The following is a 17,371-nucleotide window of genomic DNA, read 5'->3' as shown; positions in this document are numbered from 1 at the left end:
TTCCTCACACTCACAAGGCACTACAAGCAGTGATCTTGTTATGCCTTAACATAATTGAAAATTACATGTTGTGCAGACTAGCAGCACTAAAATGCAGACACATAAAACATGTGGTTCAGGTAAAGAAACAAGGAAAATAAGTTGCATTGGTAATAAAGTTAAACCCAAAAAAGCAGATCAGCAGGTTTTGGATCGATCTTGATTTTTTCTTTTCTCTGTAGTGCTTTTGGCTCTGCGCTTTGTTTTATTTTGCAGCCAATTTGATTAAAATATGAAATCGTAAATCAAATCTGTAGCAAGTTGAAGACCTATCTTCCCCCTGGCTTCCTCTGCACAAATCCATTTGATAAATAACTTGACTAGATGTCCTGCACTCGATAGTTTTTAAACAGACCTAGTGCATGTAAGAAAGCTGCAACAAAGAAACCTTTTGTGCATTAACTCTTAGATGGCTACAGTATAATTTGCATACGTGCTGCAATTATTAAATAATGGGCCCTGTCCAAAAAGTATTCATACAGTTGACCACCAAGATTTGGCTTTCCTTTTTATTTAGTTAAACATGATCAAGAACCCCACCCATCTAAAAACAAAATGAAGTTGCAGTTTGCCTGTTACTAGTTCCATAAATGCCTCAAATAGACAATTTAACTTTGATTATATTCTCAGGATTTTCTTTTACTTTTAATGTCTGATTATTCTTTTGAGTATACTCCAAGCTAATAAAGGTAATGGCTGCCAATTCATGGTTGCACTTTTGGATGGACTATTGTGATGACTCAAGCCATTTCCTGGGTGGCAGGGGATGTGAGGGGTGCGAGGGTATAGTTAAAAGGAAAAGCTGATCATGTTCACAGTTCCCATAGAACCACACATCCAATCGGCTAATCGTGGAGCACCATTTACAGCCATAGTTACAAGAGACGGTCACCAAAATAAACACTGAAAATCAGCAAACGTAAAAGCTGGAAAGACTTGCCAACTTTCTGCTGTAGTGGCACATTAAAAAGCAACCAAGAATGCAGAGTTACTTCCTCACGGTGGAACCACCTCATTTATCACAATAGTGGGAATTGCCTTTTACCAATCTGCCCTGCTGCTTTCCTTTTAGCTGCTCACAAGGTGAATTTCATGGGATCTCTGGGACTGTTGACTGCGGGTATAAAAATGAGCAAAGAAAGAAAATTGGTGGGGGTGGGGGGAATCCTTTCAGCGCTACAGTGGGGATAGAAGTTTGAGGTGGGTCTGTTGAAAACTGCTGGAAGGGAAGGCAGGTTGGCAACAGCGGTGTTCACTCGCCATTATAAATTCACTTGTGGATGTCATTCATGTTTTTTTAGAAAAATTCAGAATGAGCTCCCAAACTGGAGCTGAATCCTCCCGAGTTTTATTTTCTTGCTCATTTTGGCTGTTTCTTCACACCAACATGTATTTGTATAAATTACTATAACTGGTGGGGTTGGTTTTACTCAAGTCCACCAAATGATGTAGATTGACAACAACAGTAGATGTCCCAATTTATCTGTTATATTTCTTCAGTGTTTAGTAATTGCTGCTTTGGGATAATATTGATTTTTGAAACTGATTTAGACCTTCTGGAAAACCTTATTATTGCAGTGTGGTAAAAGTTTTTTGTGGATGCCCATTCTTTGTCATCCTACCTGACCCCACTACTTTTCCAATATTCAACTAATACATCGATCATACTGAGAATTGATGCATTCTGTTCCATATATGACACCCACGAAAGTGTTCTGATGGTATCAGACTTCGAAATAGAAACGGTGGACCGGGGCAGTATTTTCAGCAGGGAAATGTGGTTTTAAAAAATCTTTAATGGGGTATGGACACAGCTGGCAAGGCCGGTATTTGTTGCCAACCCCTAAATGCCCTTTGCTCGGCCATTTCAGACTACAAGAGTCAACCAGATTGCCGTGGATCTGGAATTGCATGTAGTCCAAACCAGGTAAGGATGGCAGATTTCCTTCCCAAAAGTGAGTCAGATGGGTTTTTTTTTCAAATAATCGATGGTCGTTTAATGGCACCAATACTGAAGTTATTTTTTTCAATTCTAGATCTTTTATTAATTAACTGAATTTATTAATTGAATCTTAAATTCCACCGCTGCCAAGCTGGGATTTGAACCTGTGCTCCGAGGTATTAGTTTGGGCCTCTGGATTACTGGGTCTAGTGACGACACCACTACACCGCCCCTGAACAATGGCTTAAATTGGGAGTTGTATATGGAACCCGTTGGTGATTTACAGTGGTGAGCATCCAAATGACTTTAAGGACAACATTTTCTCTCCATTTCTGGGGGGGGGGGGGGGGTGCAGGTTCCCGATCGGCATGGCGGGCGGGTTCCTGATCGGCACCTCCAGTTGGGGGTGCGCCATCATTTTACGTGGGCGGGCCAGTTAAGGCCCGCCCAGTGTGATTTCCGCCAGGAAGTGCTGTGCGCTCCCTATATGGGGTGGTGGGCGGGCATTCCCTGAACCGAGAGTGCGCTCTTTCACGTATGTGCGTGGAAGAGCGCACGGATCTCCGAGGCAAAGTGCTGCCTCAGGGAGATCGGCTCACATGTAAAAAGCTGTTTAAACAATAGAAAAAATTTCGCTGTCATGTCTCTTCATGTGACACTGTCAAATGAGTTGGAACATGTCCATAACTTCTATTTTAAAATATTCAGAAATTTTTAAATCCTTCATGAAACCTCATCCTGCCCATGGATGACGTTTCATGTATTATCAGAAGCCCGCCTGGGCTCCTGGCCTGTCGCCAACCTTAAGATTGGATGGACAGGTCCATGAATGATTTCAATTACTTTTTTAATGGCCTTGATAGGCCGTTGACAGGTTGGCTGCATTCCCACCGACCTGAAAATGTAAATGACGTCGGGGTGCCTGCCCGACATCACCCTGTGTCATTTTATGTGTTGGCAAGTGGGCCCTGATCCCACTTGCTGACCGGAAAATGTAACCCTAAGATCCCAACCAACTAGATATGTGAGATTGGTTTAGTACCTGTGAGTAGAATGGTTTATTTAATAAGTTAGAGGACAGGGTGTGTCTGATTTTAGAACGCCTGTATATTATAGCTGTGTTGTGTGAAATCTAGACAGCCACACAGGTTTAGAACTGAGCATTTCAGTGAGAATACATGGTGCCCTTTCATGTGTGAAACCTGGGTTTCAATCCAACCCAGATGGATGGGTTGAAAGTGTGAGGGTTCTTGTGTCGGATGAGTTTGGGTACTCTCAATTTATTTAGTCGTGGACTCAAAGCACAAAACCAGCAATTAGGCATAAATGGGGATTAAACTTTGAGTAGGTAGGTAAACTGAATTGAAAATGGAAAAGACAGTGGGGGGGGGTGCTCTTTTAAGGCAGTGTCGAGGGAGCTTTACCCATCCTGTGTTGCAGTTAACCTGGGAGTTTTGCTGGCGCTAGATTCTATTACACAGTTATGCTGTTTTTCTTGAACAGATCAAAACTTTTATAAATGAAGAAAGCAAGAACACTTCCTGTATGTGCTGTGTATCCCAATGGATAATACAAAATTGAATGTTGTATTTCAATTTTGAGGACTGTTAATGCATTCAGATTTTAATTCTGGAAAATATTAAATGTTTGATCTAAAGTTTGGTTAAAAATAGAGTTATTCTACTGGGGCAGGATTGTTTTGTTGGCTCAAGAACAAAAGGAGTTAACATTGAAATGTTTCAAGGGAAAATTGGATGCAAAATGGCAAATCCAGATTATGTTCAGAGTACTGAAGGCACAATTGTACAGAGAGCTAATGGAAATTTATGCTGTTCAGTATTATTAAGCCTCACTAACTAGATGCATTTAGATTAGTGAAGAACCACACAAGTAACAGCAAATCAACTTATTTATTTAAGTGGCAGTTCTTCTGAGGTTGTAGGTGGAGATTGTAGGTAACAGGACATGTTCACCCTCCTGAGTCAGAATTGAGAGCCCTAATTTGAGCTCATAATCTAGGCTAGCACTTTTAAGTGCAATACTGGGTTGTTGGGCAGGGTAAGTGGGAGGAATGTTTTCTGTCTACCTGTCCAGGAAGTAGTAAATGATCCCATTGCACTATTCTGACCAATGACCAAAGCAGAGGCCACTCATTTGCTCTTTGTTGGATCTTGCCACCCAGAAATTGGATGGCACATTTGTAGACATGCAAAATGACTTTCATCTTAAAAAGAAAGACACTGGGATACCCACTTATATTTTCTCTTGAGGGTGGGGTTGGGGTTTCCATTATTAGTGGGACAAACTAGTTTTGTTTCAGGTAATCTTGGTATTGCGTAATGGGGGAGGCGCAGAAGGCAACATTCTCACTAGCTGTATGCGAGTTAGTAAAAAGTAAAATTAAGAACTATTAAGAACCAACTATCCAAACGATAATGTCAACATGAGTTTTAGTGCTGCATATTATTTAAAGCGCAGACAGGCCGAACAGCTCTTTGTTGGTGTTCTCCACATGAGCCCCCTCCTACCATTCAACCGACCCAATCAACATATCCTTCTATTCCCTACTCCCTTGTGTTTATCTGCCTTGGGATAAATGCATCTGTCCTATTTGCCTCAACTACTCTTTTGTGGTATCAAGTTTAAAGATTGGCAAAATCAGCACAAAAATTTCTGGGCAGGATAAAAGAACATAAGCTACCATTTGTAGAGGCAAGAGTCCTAATATAAGAAGTCCTTAAGTATTGATGCAGTGCTCACTCATATGCACTGTCAGGCTCAGTACCCTTCATTATCCCATAAGCATTCTATTAAAATATTCACAAAACATGAATCTAGTGGATGTAACAAAATGAAAAGATGTTAAATTTTAATCAGAAATCCTTGCTACATTTTTTTTTAGAAAACTGGTTTTGATAAGACTTCCTCTCCAAGCATATCATTAGAGATTGTGAAAAGCCACACAAGCAGTTGCCAAACTGTATGTATGCATGCGCATATGTGAGCTTTCAAGGACTGATATGTGATTGCAACTATCCAAATTTGAAACAGTTTTACAATAACGATTCCAAAGGGGAATTGGTTTTCAAAAGGAAATTGGATAAGCACCTGAAGAGAAATTTACAGGACTACAGGGAAGGAGCGGGAGAGTGGGACAAACTAAATTGCTATTGCTAAGAGCCAGCATGGATTTGACAAGCCAAATGGCCTCCTGTGCTGTAACCATTCTGAGTTGAGGCTATTTTTGATACTGCTGTGTTATCCATTGTCGTCAAGCCACTTGACAAGATGAAGTTTGTTCTATGAGCATATAAAAATTCAAGAACAGCTTTGCGAATAAGATCACAGTTCAAATGATGATGAGTAATTTATAATGAAAAAATGACTATTTTAGAATGGCATCAAATGGAATGAGGATGTGATCAAGAAAGGAGTTTGATATCAATCACTTGACGTGTTTTGGTTTTGACTTTAGACTTGTTTTAATAATGATACATTTTACTTCATTTTCCATCTCCTGTGTGTTTTCATTATATATAAATAATAACATTACGAGAACACCTAAAAGTATCCAGTTCTATGGCAGGTCAGTGTGATTAAAAATCCTTCCCTGAGAAGGCATGTGGGATATGTTCCATGTGTGTATTATATAGAATCCCCAGTCACAAAGCTAAGAATGTAATGTCTTTGGAAAATCAGATTTTTCTATGATTTAAACATATCATTAAATAGCTGTAATGCTCAGTATTGCACACCTATGGATAGCTATGTTAGAAAAGCAAGAAATCTTATCCTTATATGTAAAATTATACAAGTTTCCATGTTGGAATGAGGTAGGTGAAACACTTGCTATTTCCGTCACTAGCGTTTATTGCTACAAAAGTAATTCAATTAATACTGTTACAAATGTGAAAATGATACCTTTATACATAAATACATAGCTAAATTTGGTTATCTTTAATTTGAATATTCCACTTTAGCCAGCCTTGCTAATCTGGAATGTAATAGGCTTCCTGGGCACGAATGCTGTCATATTCAAATTTTTTGATGTTAATGCCATTCCTTTTGTATTCTGTTACTGTGGAGTTACTACTGCATTAGAGTATAGATAACAAAAATTGTGGTAGTGTATAATTCTGAATTTTTAACCAACAGCATACCACATTGTTAGTTTACAACCTAGACCTAGTCTCCCTTAGAATTCACCATCTTAAGCCTGTTGAAGCCCTATCCAAATGTATCTGTTCCTTCCTTCACCTGCTCATTACTTCAGTTTGAAAGTTAGTTAAATTCAGTGTTCTAATCACAACCCAGCCCAAATAATCGTGTAAAGTTTATTTTTCCACCCTGTTCCTAACCTGTATGTTCCTTACTAAATTTTGGCCTAGTCATCTCGCTGCTCGAGTGTTCATACCCGATCGACTACAGCAACAGGTGTAAGAGTTGGGAACCAGGGGGATAATTTCAGATTGGTTAGATGTATAGAAAGAAAAAAAAAATCAAGAGGATTCAAGGGAAACAGGTGGTGCTATTTTCACAAATGGAAGCAAATTTGCCATCCAGTCCAATTTTATTGTTGTAATAAATATTTAGATTACAAATGTGCATGTTGAAACAATTATTCAGACCTATGTCAAGGACATTATTCTTCATCACAACAAATGTTTTGGTTATGACAATTCATCTTTATATTTTCTCATTTTGTGTTTGTGTTCATTTATATTTATGGATTTTTGTTTTCCTTTCATTTAATCATTTTCCTTTATTCTGTTTCCCATATCCAGTACCTGCAGATGAAATGGCCATTGATTGATGTACAGGCAGGGAGCCTACAGGGTAGGCAAGGACTGAAGGATGCTAGGTCCCCATCTCCAGCACATATTGTTGTAAGTAGTGGCTAGCTGCATTTTCTTTACTTCAGTAGGAGAAATTGGACCTTTGGTGTTTTCTTTCTTTACAAAACAAGGTAGAATCTACCAAGAATAAAACTGATGGTAAATGAGCTCTGAGAACCTGTCTTATTGCCGCTAATGTATACCATACATTTCAGCACACATAAGGTTTGTAATATGCTATTGTGTACGATGTCCGTTTGCCAAAGGAAGAACCACATCAAATCTTAAAATAACAAATGTGGACTTGCCAGTTTTGTGCAAAGTCAGTGAGGTTGCTGCCTCTGGCCCCTGGTAAGAGGAGAGAAAAAAACTTAACTGAAAAATGTGCCCTCCTCATTATTTTAGCAACAGCGCCTCAATTCCCTTTTGAGTTTTACTTATCTTTACAGAAAACATTGAGCTATGGCTCATTTTCAGAAAACTATAGAGGGTGGGGGTACGAATGAGCTTAACATTAGTGGAAAATAGATTACCAGCTAATCCTCTGAAGTGGATGCCTCTGAAGCACGAAAACATATTTCAAATGGTTTCCTTGTATATAGAGATGTGCGCAAGGTAACTTTCTCCTCAATATTTGTGAAATGTGTTCACAACTACAGTGAAGTAAAAAGGAGTTCCATTGACTGTACAAGACTGAAAGTTTTAAGTGTTTTAATATTGAATTTTCTACTGCAGTTGAAAAGGCTGCATAGTAGAACTCTTGAACAGAAGAGAGTTTTGCTGCTGTGGCACTTGGTACTTTATATTGCCCATTTCTAATGTGACTTCTGGGAGACCATGATTCATGCACTATTTCTCGGCATTTATCCTGTTAATGATGCTGCCTTACCTAGCAGCATACTTGTGGACCCTGATTTTTGTGGGCCCATGAGTCTGCTTTTGTGATAAGGGAGCCAGTTTTATCAGGATATATGCCAGGAACCAGCTCATGGACATCATTAACATGGGACCTATATTAAAATGGTAGCTGTGTGAAAGTAACTATAGAGTTGTACAAGATCACGATGTCCTTTTCCCTTTCCAGCAGCATTCCTGTTCTGTATTCACAAACATAAGTGAACCCTGAGCAGTGCTCTTTGCTCTGCTTCAGTGACGGTCTGAACACAGCACAATAGGTTATTCTTTGACCCCAATTATCACTGTGATCTGCTGCAGCTGCTAACGAAACACCTGTGTGCTGTCCTTTGTTATATTATCATCAAGCCCTGATTAATAGTCCAATTGTTAAATTTGTATGATATTATTATGATGCTGTTTATCTTTAAAAACTTGGAGCCAGTCTTTATGGTAGCTTTCTGGCAACATATATTGTGCATGATTTTGGTTTTCTCTTAGCTGCTGTTTATAATATTCAATGTGTTGATGTGCAAATGAACCGACAATGAAAGAAAAACGTTTTTTTGTCAAACTATTTATTTTATTTGGCAGTAATTCTTCTCCTTTTCTCTAATAAGAATTGGTGTCCCTGATTATAGGTGGAATGTTTTAGATAACTGCTCTGCCCATTCATAGTTGGATATGAGCTCTTGTGTGACTGACACCCCTCAGGAATTATCAGAAGATGGTTCCCTTTAGCAACTTCGCTGCCTTTTAAAAATTTTTTACCTGTTGTCCGTGGCAATTAATGAAGCTAAATTTTCTGAGCTTTCTCTTTTTAAAATTGAGAAAAGTGCGTGCAGAGGGAGGCGTGTAGTTTGCGTTCCTGTTATTGTGATAACACTTCAACAACTTATTCTGATCAAATCTTACTTTGACTTTGAGAAGATAGTTTTGAAAACACTTTTTAATTTATATGGACACTGAAAATTCCATATGTGGAGTAGTTCAGTAATCAGGTTTTGGTTGCAGTCAGTAAATAGTTGGAGATTTGTATAGAATTGAGCTGAAGGTAAATAGTGGCTTAATGCCTATTACTCTGTATTGGAATGACAATTTGGAACTAAAATTGCCAATGAAAATTGTATGATGTGTTTTTGTACAAACTGTTGGAAAACAGAAGAGTTGATGAAATGTGCTCATGCATATTTCAGCCCAATCACATCTTGTTAAATGCAAACACTGCAAAACCCCCTAATCAGTGTGAGCCTTGAACGTGTGGTTACCAACCAATATTCTGGGGTGAAGAATGCTCCTCTTCAAAGCAAAATTACAAAGAATGTGTTTATGATTTTGCTACAGATATCGAGCAGAGGAAATCTTCCTACTGTGAGATACCAGTGATTATGTGACTGCTTTACGTCCAACATTTGCAATTTGGTAACATGATGGGTTGTTTTTCACTGAGTTCTAAACATACCTTCCTCTGAACACTATCTGCCTTGTATGTATACCAGATGCTGTTCCACTGCTTGACTGAAGTTGGAAAAGTTTTTAATACTTGAATTCACCTTATCGTGTGGGACTTGTAAATCTCTCAGTTCCATTTTCTAATAATTTAATATTAAAACTGACTCTTTACTCTGTTCCACTACCCCCAAACCCCTCCTGCCCAACCCCCAAGCAAAAATATATCGAAACTAGGGAGATGTGTGCTGATTGTTTTGTTCAAGATATTGGGTAAAGATATTAATAGCTCTGCATGTAGATACAGTGTCTTAAATGCCATTGAAGATAAGTACAAGCAATTTACTTGGAAATCCAAACTGAAATTATGTTATAAGATCCACGTGCAAACTTGTTCATAACTTGCAAATATTTCAACTCCCTGTGTAAATGTTGCCACAATGACCTGCTGAGTCAAGGATAGGAAGTTAAGCAAGTCTGATAAGGTGCTGCTTAAATGTCTATAGATAAAGAAAGCATCCCTAAGCCCAGTGTCTTCAGAAGTGACTGGGGTTAGCAAGAATGTATTCCTGAATATTGTAGAGTGTAGACCATTGCAGTAAGCGAGTTGCACCAAATAGACTTGTGTTCTAGCTTATCTACTTCATGGCCAGCTCTTATAATCCTAAAGGTATTTTGAAAAAAAGGCTTTTTGGAAAGGTGGTGTATAATAATCTTATTAGGTTGAAACATCAAAATGAAATGTACTAATGCAAAAATGTGATTGAGGAATTCATGGGTTTAGGGCGCCTGGCAATGTCCCTCGATTCCTGCTCATGTGATGACATCTTGAAGTTAAATGGTCTGCCTGCAATAGTTTGTTTATATCTTTCTAGTTTTCTTTGATTGCTTGTTCTGTATCTATATTATAGTCTTATTGTTTTGATGAGTTTAGATCATGGATATACTTCTTGGCAGTATTTCATGTGTTTTTTTAATGCTGTCTGCTCCACTCAGCAGCTGTTATGGCCCAGAAGCAGCAACTTTCAGCCAAGCAGTAAAAGTAATACATGATGCTGGTGCCAGAGGTCATTCTGTTGTGGCTCACAGAAATGTCATAAAGAACAGTATGGAGCACTTTTAATAATTATCCACGTACTTAAAGTGTAATTAAAGAAATACATGCTTTGTGTCTTTTATTGATCACAGAAGTCAGATATTCTTCCTTTTTCCAAAATAAAAAAAGTTACTGAAATGAAGCTTTACATTTTAGTAGATGCACATGGCTGGCTATCAAACTTAGCACAATCAAAACAGCTGGACAAAGTGGGTAATCAAGCTAGTGAGGCAGTTAATGGCAGTATTTCAAGAATGTAATTGGAAAGAAATTGCTCAAGGCACAGAACAACTAATGTCACTTACAGTTGTGATTTATCAGGATTGCAGAAAGACAGAGCTTTAGTGGGAGGCTTGCAAGATTTTGGAACTTTTTTTAAAATGAAAAAAAAAAACAAATCCACATTTCTAGATGGACTCTCCATTAGACCCCAGCACAAGAGACTGCCATCAAGTGCACTGCACAGAACTGATTTACCCAAGGAGTTTTGAAGAATTTTTCCCTTGATGCTGTGCCAATGATGATGTTAATATAAATAATCTGATTTTGAGACCCAGTGACATCAGAAGCACTTGTTTGGTTCAGATCACAGGAGAGCAGTGTCTTAGTGACACATTTACATGTTGAAACTGCTCCCTTTATTGCAGCATGCTTCTTCCCAGTTTTTTTGTGGGGAAATGGGAGCCAGTTTTAGCACTATAAATGTAGGCTGCCCGTGCCTTCATGTTGCCCTCCTGCAAGCTACTCCCAATAAGGACCAAGAAACCCATATTCTGTTGTCACATCTCCAGCTGAAGCTGTACATGTGGAGCTAGATTCCCTTCCTTTGTTAGCTTTGGGAATGGAGCATCTCTGGTCTCATCTTTTTTATCCATTCATGGGATGTGGGCTTCTCTGGCTGGGCTGGTATTTATTGCCCATCCCTGGTTGCCTATAAGGTGGTGGTGAGCTGCCTCCTTGAACTATTGCAGTACATCTGGTGTAGGTACACCCACAGTGCTGTTAGGAAGGGAGTTCCAGGATTTTGACCTAGCAAAAGTGAAGGAAATGCAATATATTTTCAAGTCAGAGTGGTGAGTGACTTGGAGGGGAGCTTCCAGCTGGTGGCGCTCCCATGTATCTGCTGCCCTTGTCCTTCTAGATGGCAGTCTTGGGTTTGGAAGGTGCTGTCAGCGGAGTCTTGGTGAATTCCTGCACTGCATCTTGTAGAAGCTACACACTGCTGCTACTGTGCGTTGGTGTTGAAGGGAGTGAATGTTTGTGGATGTGGTGCAATCAAGCGGACTGCTTTCTCCTGGATGCTGTTAAGCTTTTAGAGTGTTGTGGGAGCTGCACTCATCCAGGCAAGAGGGATGAATTCCATCGCACTCCTGACTGGTGCCTTGATGATGGTGGATTGGCTTTGGGGAGTCAGGAGGAGGGTTACTTGTCACACGATTCCTCGCCTCTGACTTGCTCTAGTAGCCACAGTATTTATATGGCTAGTCCAGTTCAGTTTCTGGCCAATGGTAAGCCCCCAAGATGTTGATAGTGAGGAATTCAGTGATGGCAATGCCATTGAATGTCAAGGGGCGATGGTTAGATTCCCTCTTGTTGGAGGTGTTCATTGCCTGACATTTGTGTGGCGTGAATGTTACTTGTTACTTGCCACGTGTCAGCCCAAGCCTGGGTATTGTCCAGATCTTGCTGTATTTGGACATGGACTGCTTCAGTATCTGAGGAGTCATGAATGGTGCTGAACATTGTGCAATCATCAGTGAACTTCTGACCTTATGGTGGAGGGAAGGTCATTGATGAAACAACTGAAGGCGGTTGGGCTGAGGGCACTACCCTGAGGGACTCCTGCAATGATGCCCTGGAGCTGAGATGACTGACCTCCAACAACCATAACCATCTCCCTTTGTGCTAGGCATGACTCCAGCCGGTAGAGGTTTTTCCCCCTGACTCCCATTGACTCAAATTTTGCTAGGTCTCCTCGATGCCACACTTAGCCAAATGCTGCCTTGATGTCAAAGACAATCACCCTCATCTCACCTCGGAAGTTCAGCTCTTTTGCCCATGTTTGAGCCAAGGCTGTAGTGAGGTCAGGAGCTGAGTGGCCCTGGCAGAACCCAAACTGGGCATCAGTGAGCAGGTTATTGCTAAGCGAGTACTGCTTGATAACACTGTTGATGACGCTTTCCATTACTGGACTGATGGTTGAGAGTGGACTGATGGGACAGTAATTTGCTGGGTTGGATTTGTCCTGCTTTTTGTATAGAGGACATACCTGGGTAATTTCCCACATAACCGGGTGCTGTAGCTGTACTGGAACAGCTTGGCTAGGGGCGCAGCAAGCTCTGGAGCACAAGTCTTCAGTACTATTGCCGGAATATTGTCAGGGCCTATCCAGTATCCAGTGCCTTCAGCCATTTCTTGATATCACATGGAATGAATCAAATTGGCTGAAGACTGGCATCTGTGATGCTGGGGACCTCTGGAGGAGGCTGAGATGGATCATCCACTTGGCACTTCTGGCTGAAGATTGTAGCAAATGCATCAGCTTTATCTTTTGCATTGATGTGCTGAGCCCCTCCATCATTGGGGATGGGGATATTTGTGGAGCTGCCTCCTCCAGTGAATTGTTTAATTGTTCGCCACCATTCACAACTGGATGTGGCAGGACTGCAGAGCTTAGATCTGACCCATTGGTTGCGGGATCACTTAGCTTTGTCTATCTGCTGCTTATGCTGTTTGGCACACAAGTAGTCCTGTGTTATAATGTCACCGGATTGACATCTCATTTTTAGGTATGCCTGGTGCTGCTCCTGGCATGCCCTCCTGCACTCTTCATTGAACCAGGGTTGATCCCCTGGCTTGATGATAATGGTAGAGTGGGGGATATGCCAGGCCATGAAGTTAGATTGTGTTCGAGTACAACTCTGCTGCTGTTGATGCCCCACAGCACCTCATGGATGCCCAGACTTGTGTTGCTAGATCTGTTTGAAATCTGTCCCATTTAGCATGGTGGTAGTGCCACACAACACGATGGAGGCTATCCTCAGTGTGAAGGTGGGACTTTGTCTCCATAATGACTGTGCGGTGGTCACCCCGAAACTGTCATGGACAGATTCATCTGCTGCTGGCAGGTTGGTGAGGATGAGGTCAAGTATGTTTTTCCCTCTTGTTGGTTCTCTCATCACCTGCTGCAGACCCAGTCTAGCAGCAATGTCATTTAGAACACGGCCAGCTTGGTCAGTAGTGGTGCTACTGAGCCACTCTTGGTGATGGACATTGAAATCCCCCTCCCAGAGTACATTCTTGCCATCCTCAGTGCTTCCTCCAAGTGATGTTCAGCAGAGGAGCACTGATTCATCAGCTGAGGGAGGGTGATATGTGGCAATCAGCAGGAGGTTTTCTTGCCCATGTTTGAGATGATGCCATGAAACTTCATGGAGTCAATGTTGAGTACTCCCAGGGCAACTCCCTCCCAACTGTATACCACTGTGCCGCCACCTCTGCTGGGTGTCTCCTGCTGGTGTGACAAGATGTACCTAGGGATGGTGATGGTGGTGTCTGGGACATTATCTGCAAGACATGATTCACTGAGGATGACTATGTCAGACCGTTGCTTGACTAGGCTGTGAGACAGCTCTCCCAATTTTGGCATTAGCCCCAGGTTGTTAGTAAGGAGGACTTTGCAGAGTCGACAGCTGAGATTGCCGTTGTCATTTTCGGTGCCTAGGCCAATGCCGGATGGTTTGTCCGGTTTCATTCCTTTTTTGTGACTTTGTAGCGGTTTGATGCAACTGAGTGGCTTGCTAGGCCATTTCAGAGGGCATTTAAGACTCAACCACATTGCTGTTTGTCTGGAGTCAAATGTAGGCCAGACCAGATAAGGACAACACATATATTTCCCTCATGGACATTAGTGAACCAGGTGGGTTTTTACAACAATCTTTTAATTCTAGATTTTTATTGAATTCGAATTCCGCCATCTGCCTGGGTCCCTAGAACATTACCCTACCATCTGTCTTCTGTCCTTTGTAAATTTAAGCTCAAAATTGTTCAAATGGTCCTCCATGGCTCATCCCTCCCTATCTCTGTAAGCCCTTTCAGCCTTAAAACACTCCCAAGAACTTGTGAGCCTCCAACTCTTGCCTCTTGTGCACCCCCCACTTCCTTCACCCCAACATTAGAAGCTGAGCCTTCAACTGTGTAAGCCCCAAGCTCTGGAATTCATCCCTCAACTTATCCACTTCTTTTAAGATGTTTCTGAAAATCTCCCTCTTTGACCAAGGATTTGGCCTAATGTCTCCTTTAGCTTAGCTCAGTGTCAATTTTTGCCTGGTTAGGTTCCTCTAACCAGCCTGTGATGTTTTAGTACCTTTAAAGGCATTATCCAAATGTAAGTTGTTAACTTGATTTTGGAGGGTTACAGAAAGTAAAGTAAATGGAAGAGTGCCACCATAGGTCAAGAAGGGTTATACCCTGGCCTAGGCTTTTGTGGTCAGATGAATACTAATACAATATAGGTTTGAGATGGGATGAAATAGAAAACGCAAAAAAGGCCAAGTTTAGATATGAAATGTTTGTAATGCAATATATTTTTAGCATTTTAGCTTTCACCATTTTTCTCTGTGCATTTCAGGTGACTGAATGTCTTAACGCACTTAATATTTGTATTGAATGGTAATCTGTACTTGGAATTGAGAATAACATTTGGCCCGTACTTTGCACAGCAAGGAACTTCTATAAAACATGTTGCTTAATGTGTATAGGTGAGTGAGCTGTACGGGGTGGTATGGTAGACTGGCACCGCAACATGCTGTGTCACTACTCTCAAACCAGCACTTTTGTTTAAGAATAAGTGTTTGTGTTACGTGCTGATGGGCAAAACATCATTGGCCCTGAAAATCTTCCACTAACGCTACTTCACAAAGGCATATGGCTTAGCCTGGCAGTGGAGCAAGATAAGTACTTAAGAAATAAGAGCAGGTGTAGACAATAAGACCCCCTCAGGCCCACCATGATATTTATGTTGAAGGCCATTCAACCCATTATGCCTCTGCCATTTCTTTTGAAAAAGTTCTTCAGTTAGTTCCACTCCCCCACTCTCGCCATAAACCTACAGATGTGTCTGTCTCAACTATATAGCCACTTTCCTTTTAAAAAGTTACTTTTGTTACCAATGCATCCTCCAGTCAAAACTGTCTCTCCTTGTTCACTCTGTCAGCCTGCTCCCCATAATTTTGAACACCAATATATTTCCCCCTATTTCTGCTTCAGGAGGGACAGTCTCAGGTTCTCTAGCCTCTACACATAACTGAAGTTTACCCATTTCACTGGTCTGTCTGTCAGATAAAAATGAAGCTCTCACAAGTCAGATGTCTTTGAGCTTAAGTGTGGTTTTTGACAATGTATTTTAGAAACAGTTTAAAAGGAACAAAAATGAACTGTTCTGACTTTTTGATTGCACCGTTGAGTACATTGAAGGTTAGTCATTGTGTGTGAAACAACCTAGAGATAAGGTGGCTCCTGTATTGGGGTTGTTGTGCTACGAAGGCAGAACGAGGGAGCATCAACATTTTCCTTAAAAACTGTAGCCAGCTGTGACCCATATACTGTTAAATAATGAGTGAGCCAGAGAGATGCTTGGTAATTCTCCATTTGAAAATGGGAACCCCATAACACAGTGAAGTATCAAGGTTTTTTTCCTCTGCCCTTCTCAGGGTTGTAAACTTCTCGTAGTGAAGTATGAATCAGGGAATTACTCCTTGATGAGCTGGGTGAGTTTTTGAACGAGCGTGACATGGAATGCATATACTTGTGTCCATCTAGACCGTGATTGATGGGAGCCGAACAGAAATAGCAAGACCAAAATAATTTCCAAATGATTGGCATTGGGCAGCAACATTTTATCTGATCTGAATTTAAAAAGAAGGATGTTCTGAAAGTCCTTCCTTCATTCCTTTGGACATGAAAATAGCTCTGAAGACCAGTGAATTATTTTGCAGTGTTGCATTTAGTTTCAAAAAATCAAACAGGGTTAATGTAAGAAAGCGTTGAAATCCCAATTTGTGCCTCATTTAATTACTCCATGTACCCATGTTGATTTTGTGCAGAGCTAGATTTAAAACACTTTGCTCAGTAACTTTCTTTCCTCAAACAGTAACCTGCATGAAAGGGAAGAGAATTATAACAAACCTATGTTGAGGCAGCATAGAGCCTTCAACAGTTCTACACCTTACACGGGTGACCTGAAACAGTGTAATGTCTCAACAGGCTTGGTCCGGCAGCATAATGTATGTTGGACGAGGTGATATTTCCAACTTATTTGCCCAAGTACACAATGAGAAATTCTTTTGGTCTAAAAATTAAAGCATACCCTTCCTGAATTGGGTTGAATTGCATTTAAGCAGATCGGGTTTTAACAACTGGATGTTGAAACTGACAGCCTTAGACCTAGGCCATAAACAAAGAAATGTCATTACTTTAGGAAACTGGCTTGCTGGACAATTCTCCCATTGTATTGGTGGATTTTATAGGCAGCAGAGAGATCTGTGGTTGAGGGTTGATGTTTTCCGGAGGGGTGGGGACGGAGTAAACTTGGCTTGGCTCTTGTGGCGATGGCTGTCAACTTTTACAGGCTGACTGCAGATTGTTCACACTGTTAATGTGACTGCATTGTTCCTCATATATCCTCTTTTAAAATGGGTGGGAAAAGAACACCTGCCCTTCTCTCTGTCTCTCTCTCGCTCTCTTTCTCTCTTCCCCCCTGCCCCCCTCCCCAAACAAAAGCTGCAGTGAACGACTGTTCAAACTGAACTAAATGAGCAGTTGAACTAAAATTTAAAACTATGGAGTTATAGACTTGAGAGGTCATGTAGGACATGAAGTTAAGAACAGCCCACTCTGAACTGCACTGGAAAGGGAATAATGTCGTCTTTTTTCCTTCCCTCAGTGTTCTCTCAGAACGATAACAAGTAGCCTTTTTCATTCATAGAATGTTCATTTGTAACTGAGCCTGAAGAATAAAAATTATAAATGATTATTCAACAGGACAGTACCTCTTTGTTAACCCTTCTAGGCTCTATTTCAGATCTACTTAAAAGTGAATATGCACAATGTAATGCT

General features: G+C 40.8%; 1 protein-coding gene across 27 annotated transcripts in view; it reads left to right on the top strand.

Moving 5' to 3' along the window:
* tcf7l2 (transcription factor 7 like 2) overlaps positions 1-17,371 on the top strand; it is a 193,896-nt gene that overhangs the window by 74,253 nt on the left and 102,272 nt on the right. For 23 of the 27 annotated variants that reach the window (XR_005945644.1, XM_041209491.1, XM_041209490.1 and 20 more), the window contains exon 4: positions 6,766-6,867. The exons of the other annotated variants lie outside the window; for them this stretch is intronic. Coding sequence is in view for 22 of the 23 variants with exons in the window: in XM_041209491.1 (XP_041065425.1) it covers positions 6,766-6,867 (102 nt within the window). In the remaining variant the exon portion in view is untranslated. The remainder of the gene's footprint in view (positions 1-6,765; positions 6,868-17,371) is intronic. 27 annotated transcript variants of the gene reach the window in all.

This window comes from Carcharodon carcharias, chromosome 17, assembly GCF_017639515.1.
Source record: "Carcharodon carcharias isolate sCarCar2 chromosome 17, sCarCar2.pri, whole genome shotgun sequence".
NCBI lineage: Eukaryota > Metazoa > Chordata > Chondrichthyes > Lamniformes > Lamnidae > Carcharodon > Carcharodon carcharias.
The sequence above is the reverse complement of the archived record's forward strand: the minus strand, read 5'-3'. Positions and strand labels throughout refer to the sequence as shown.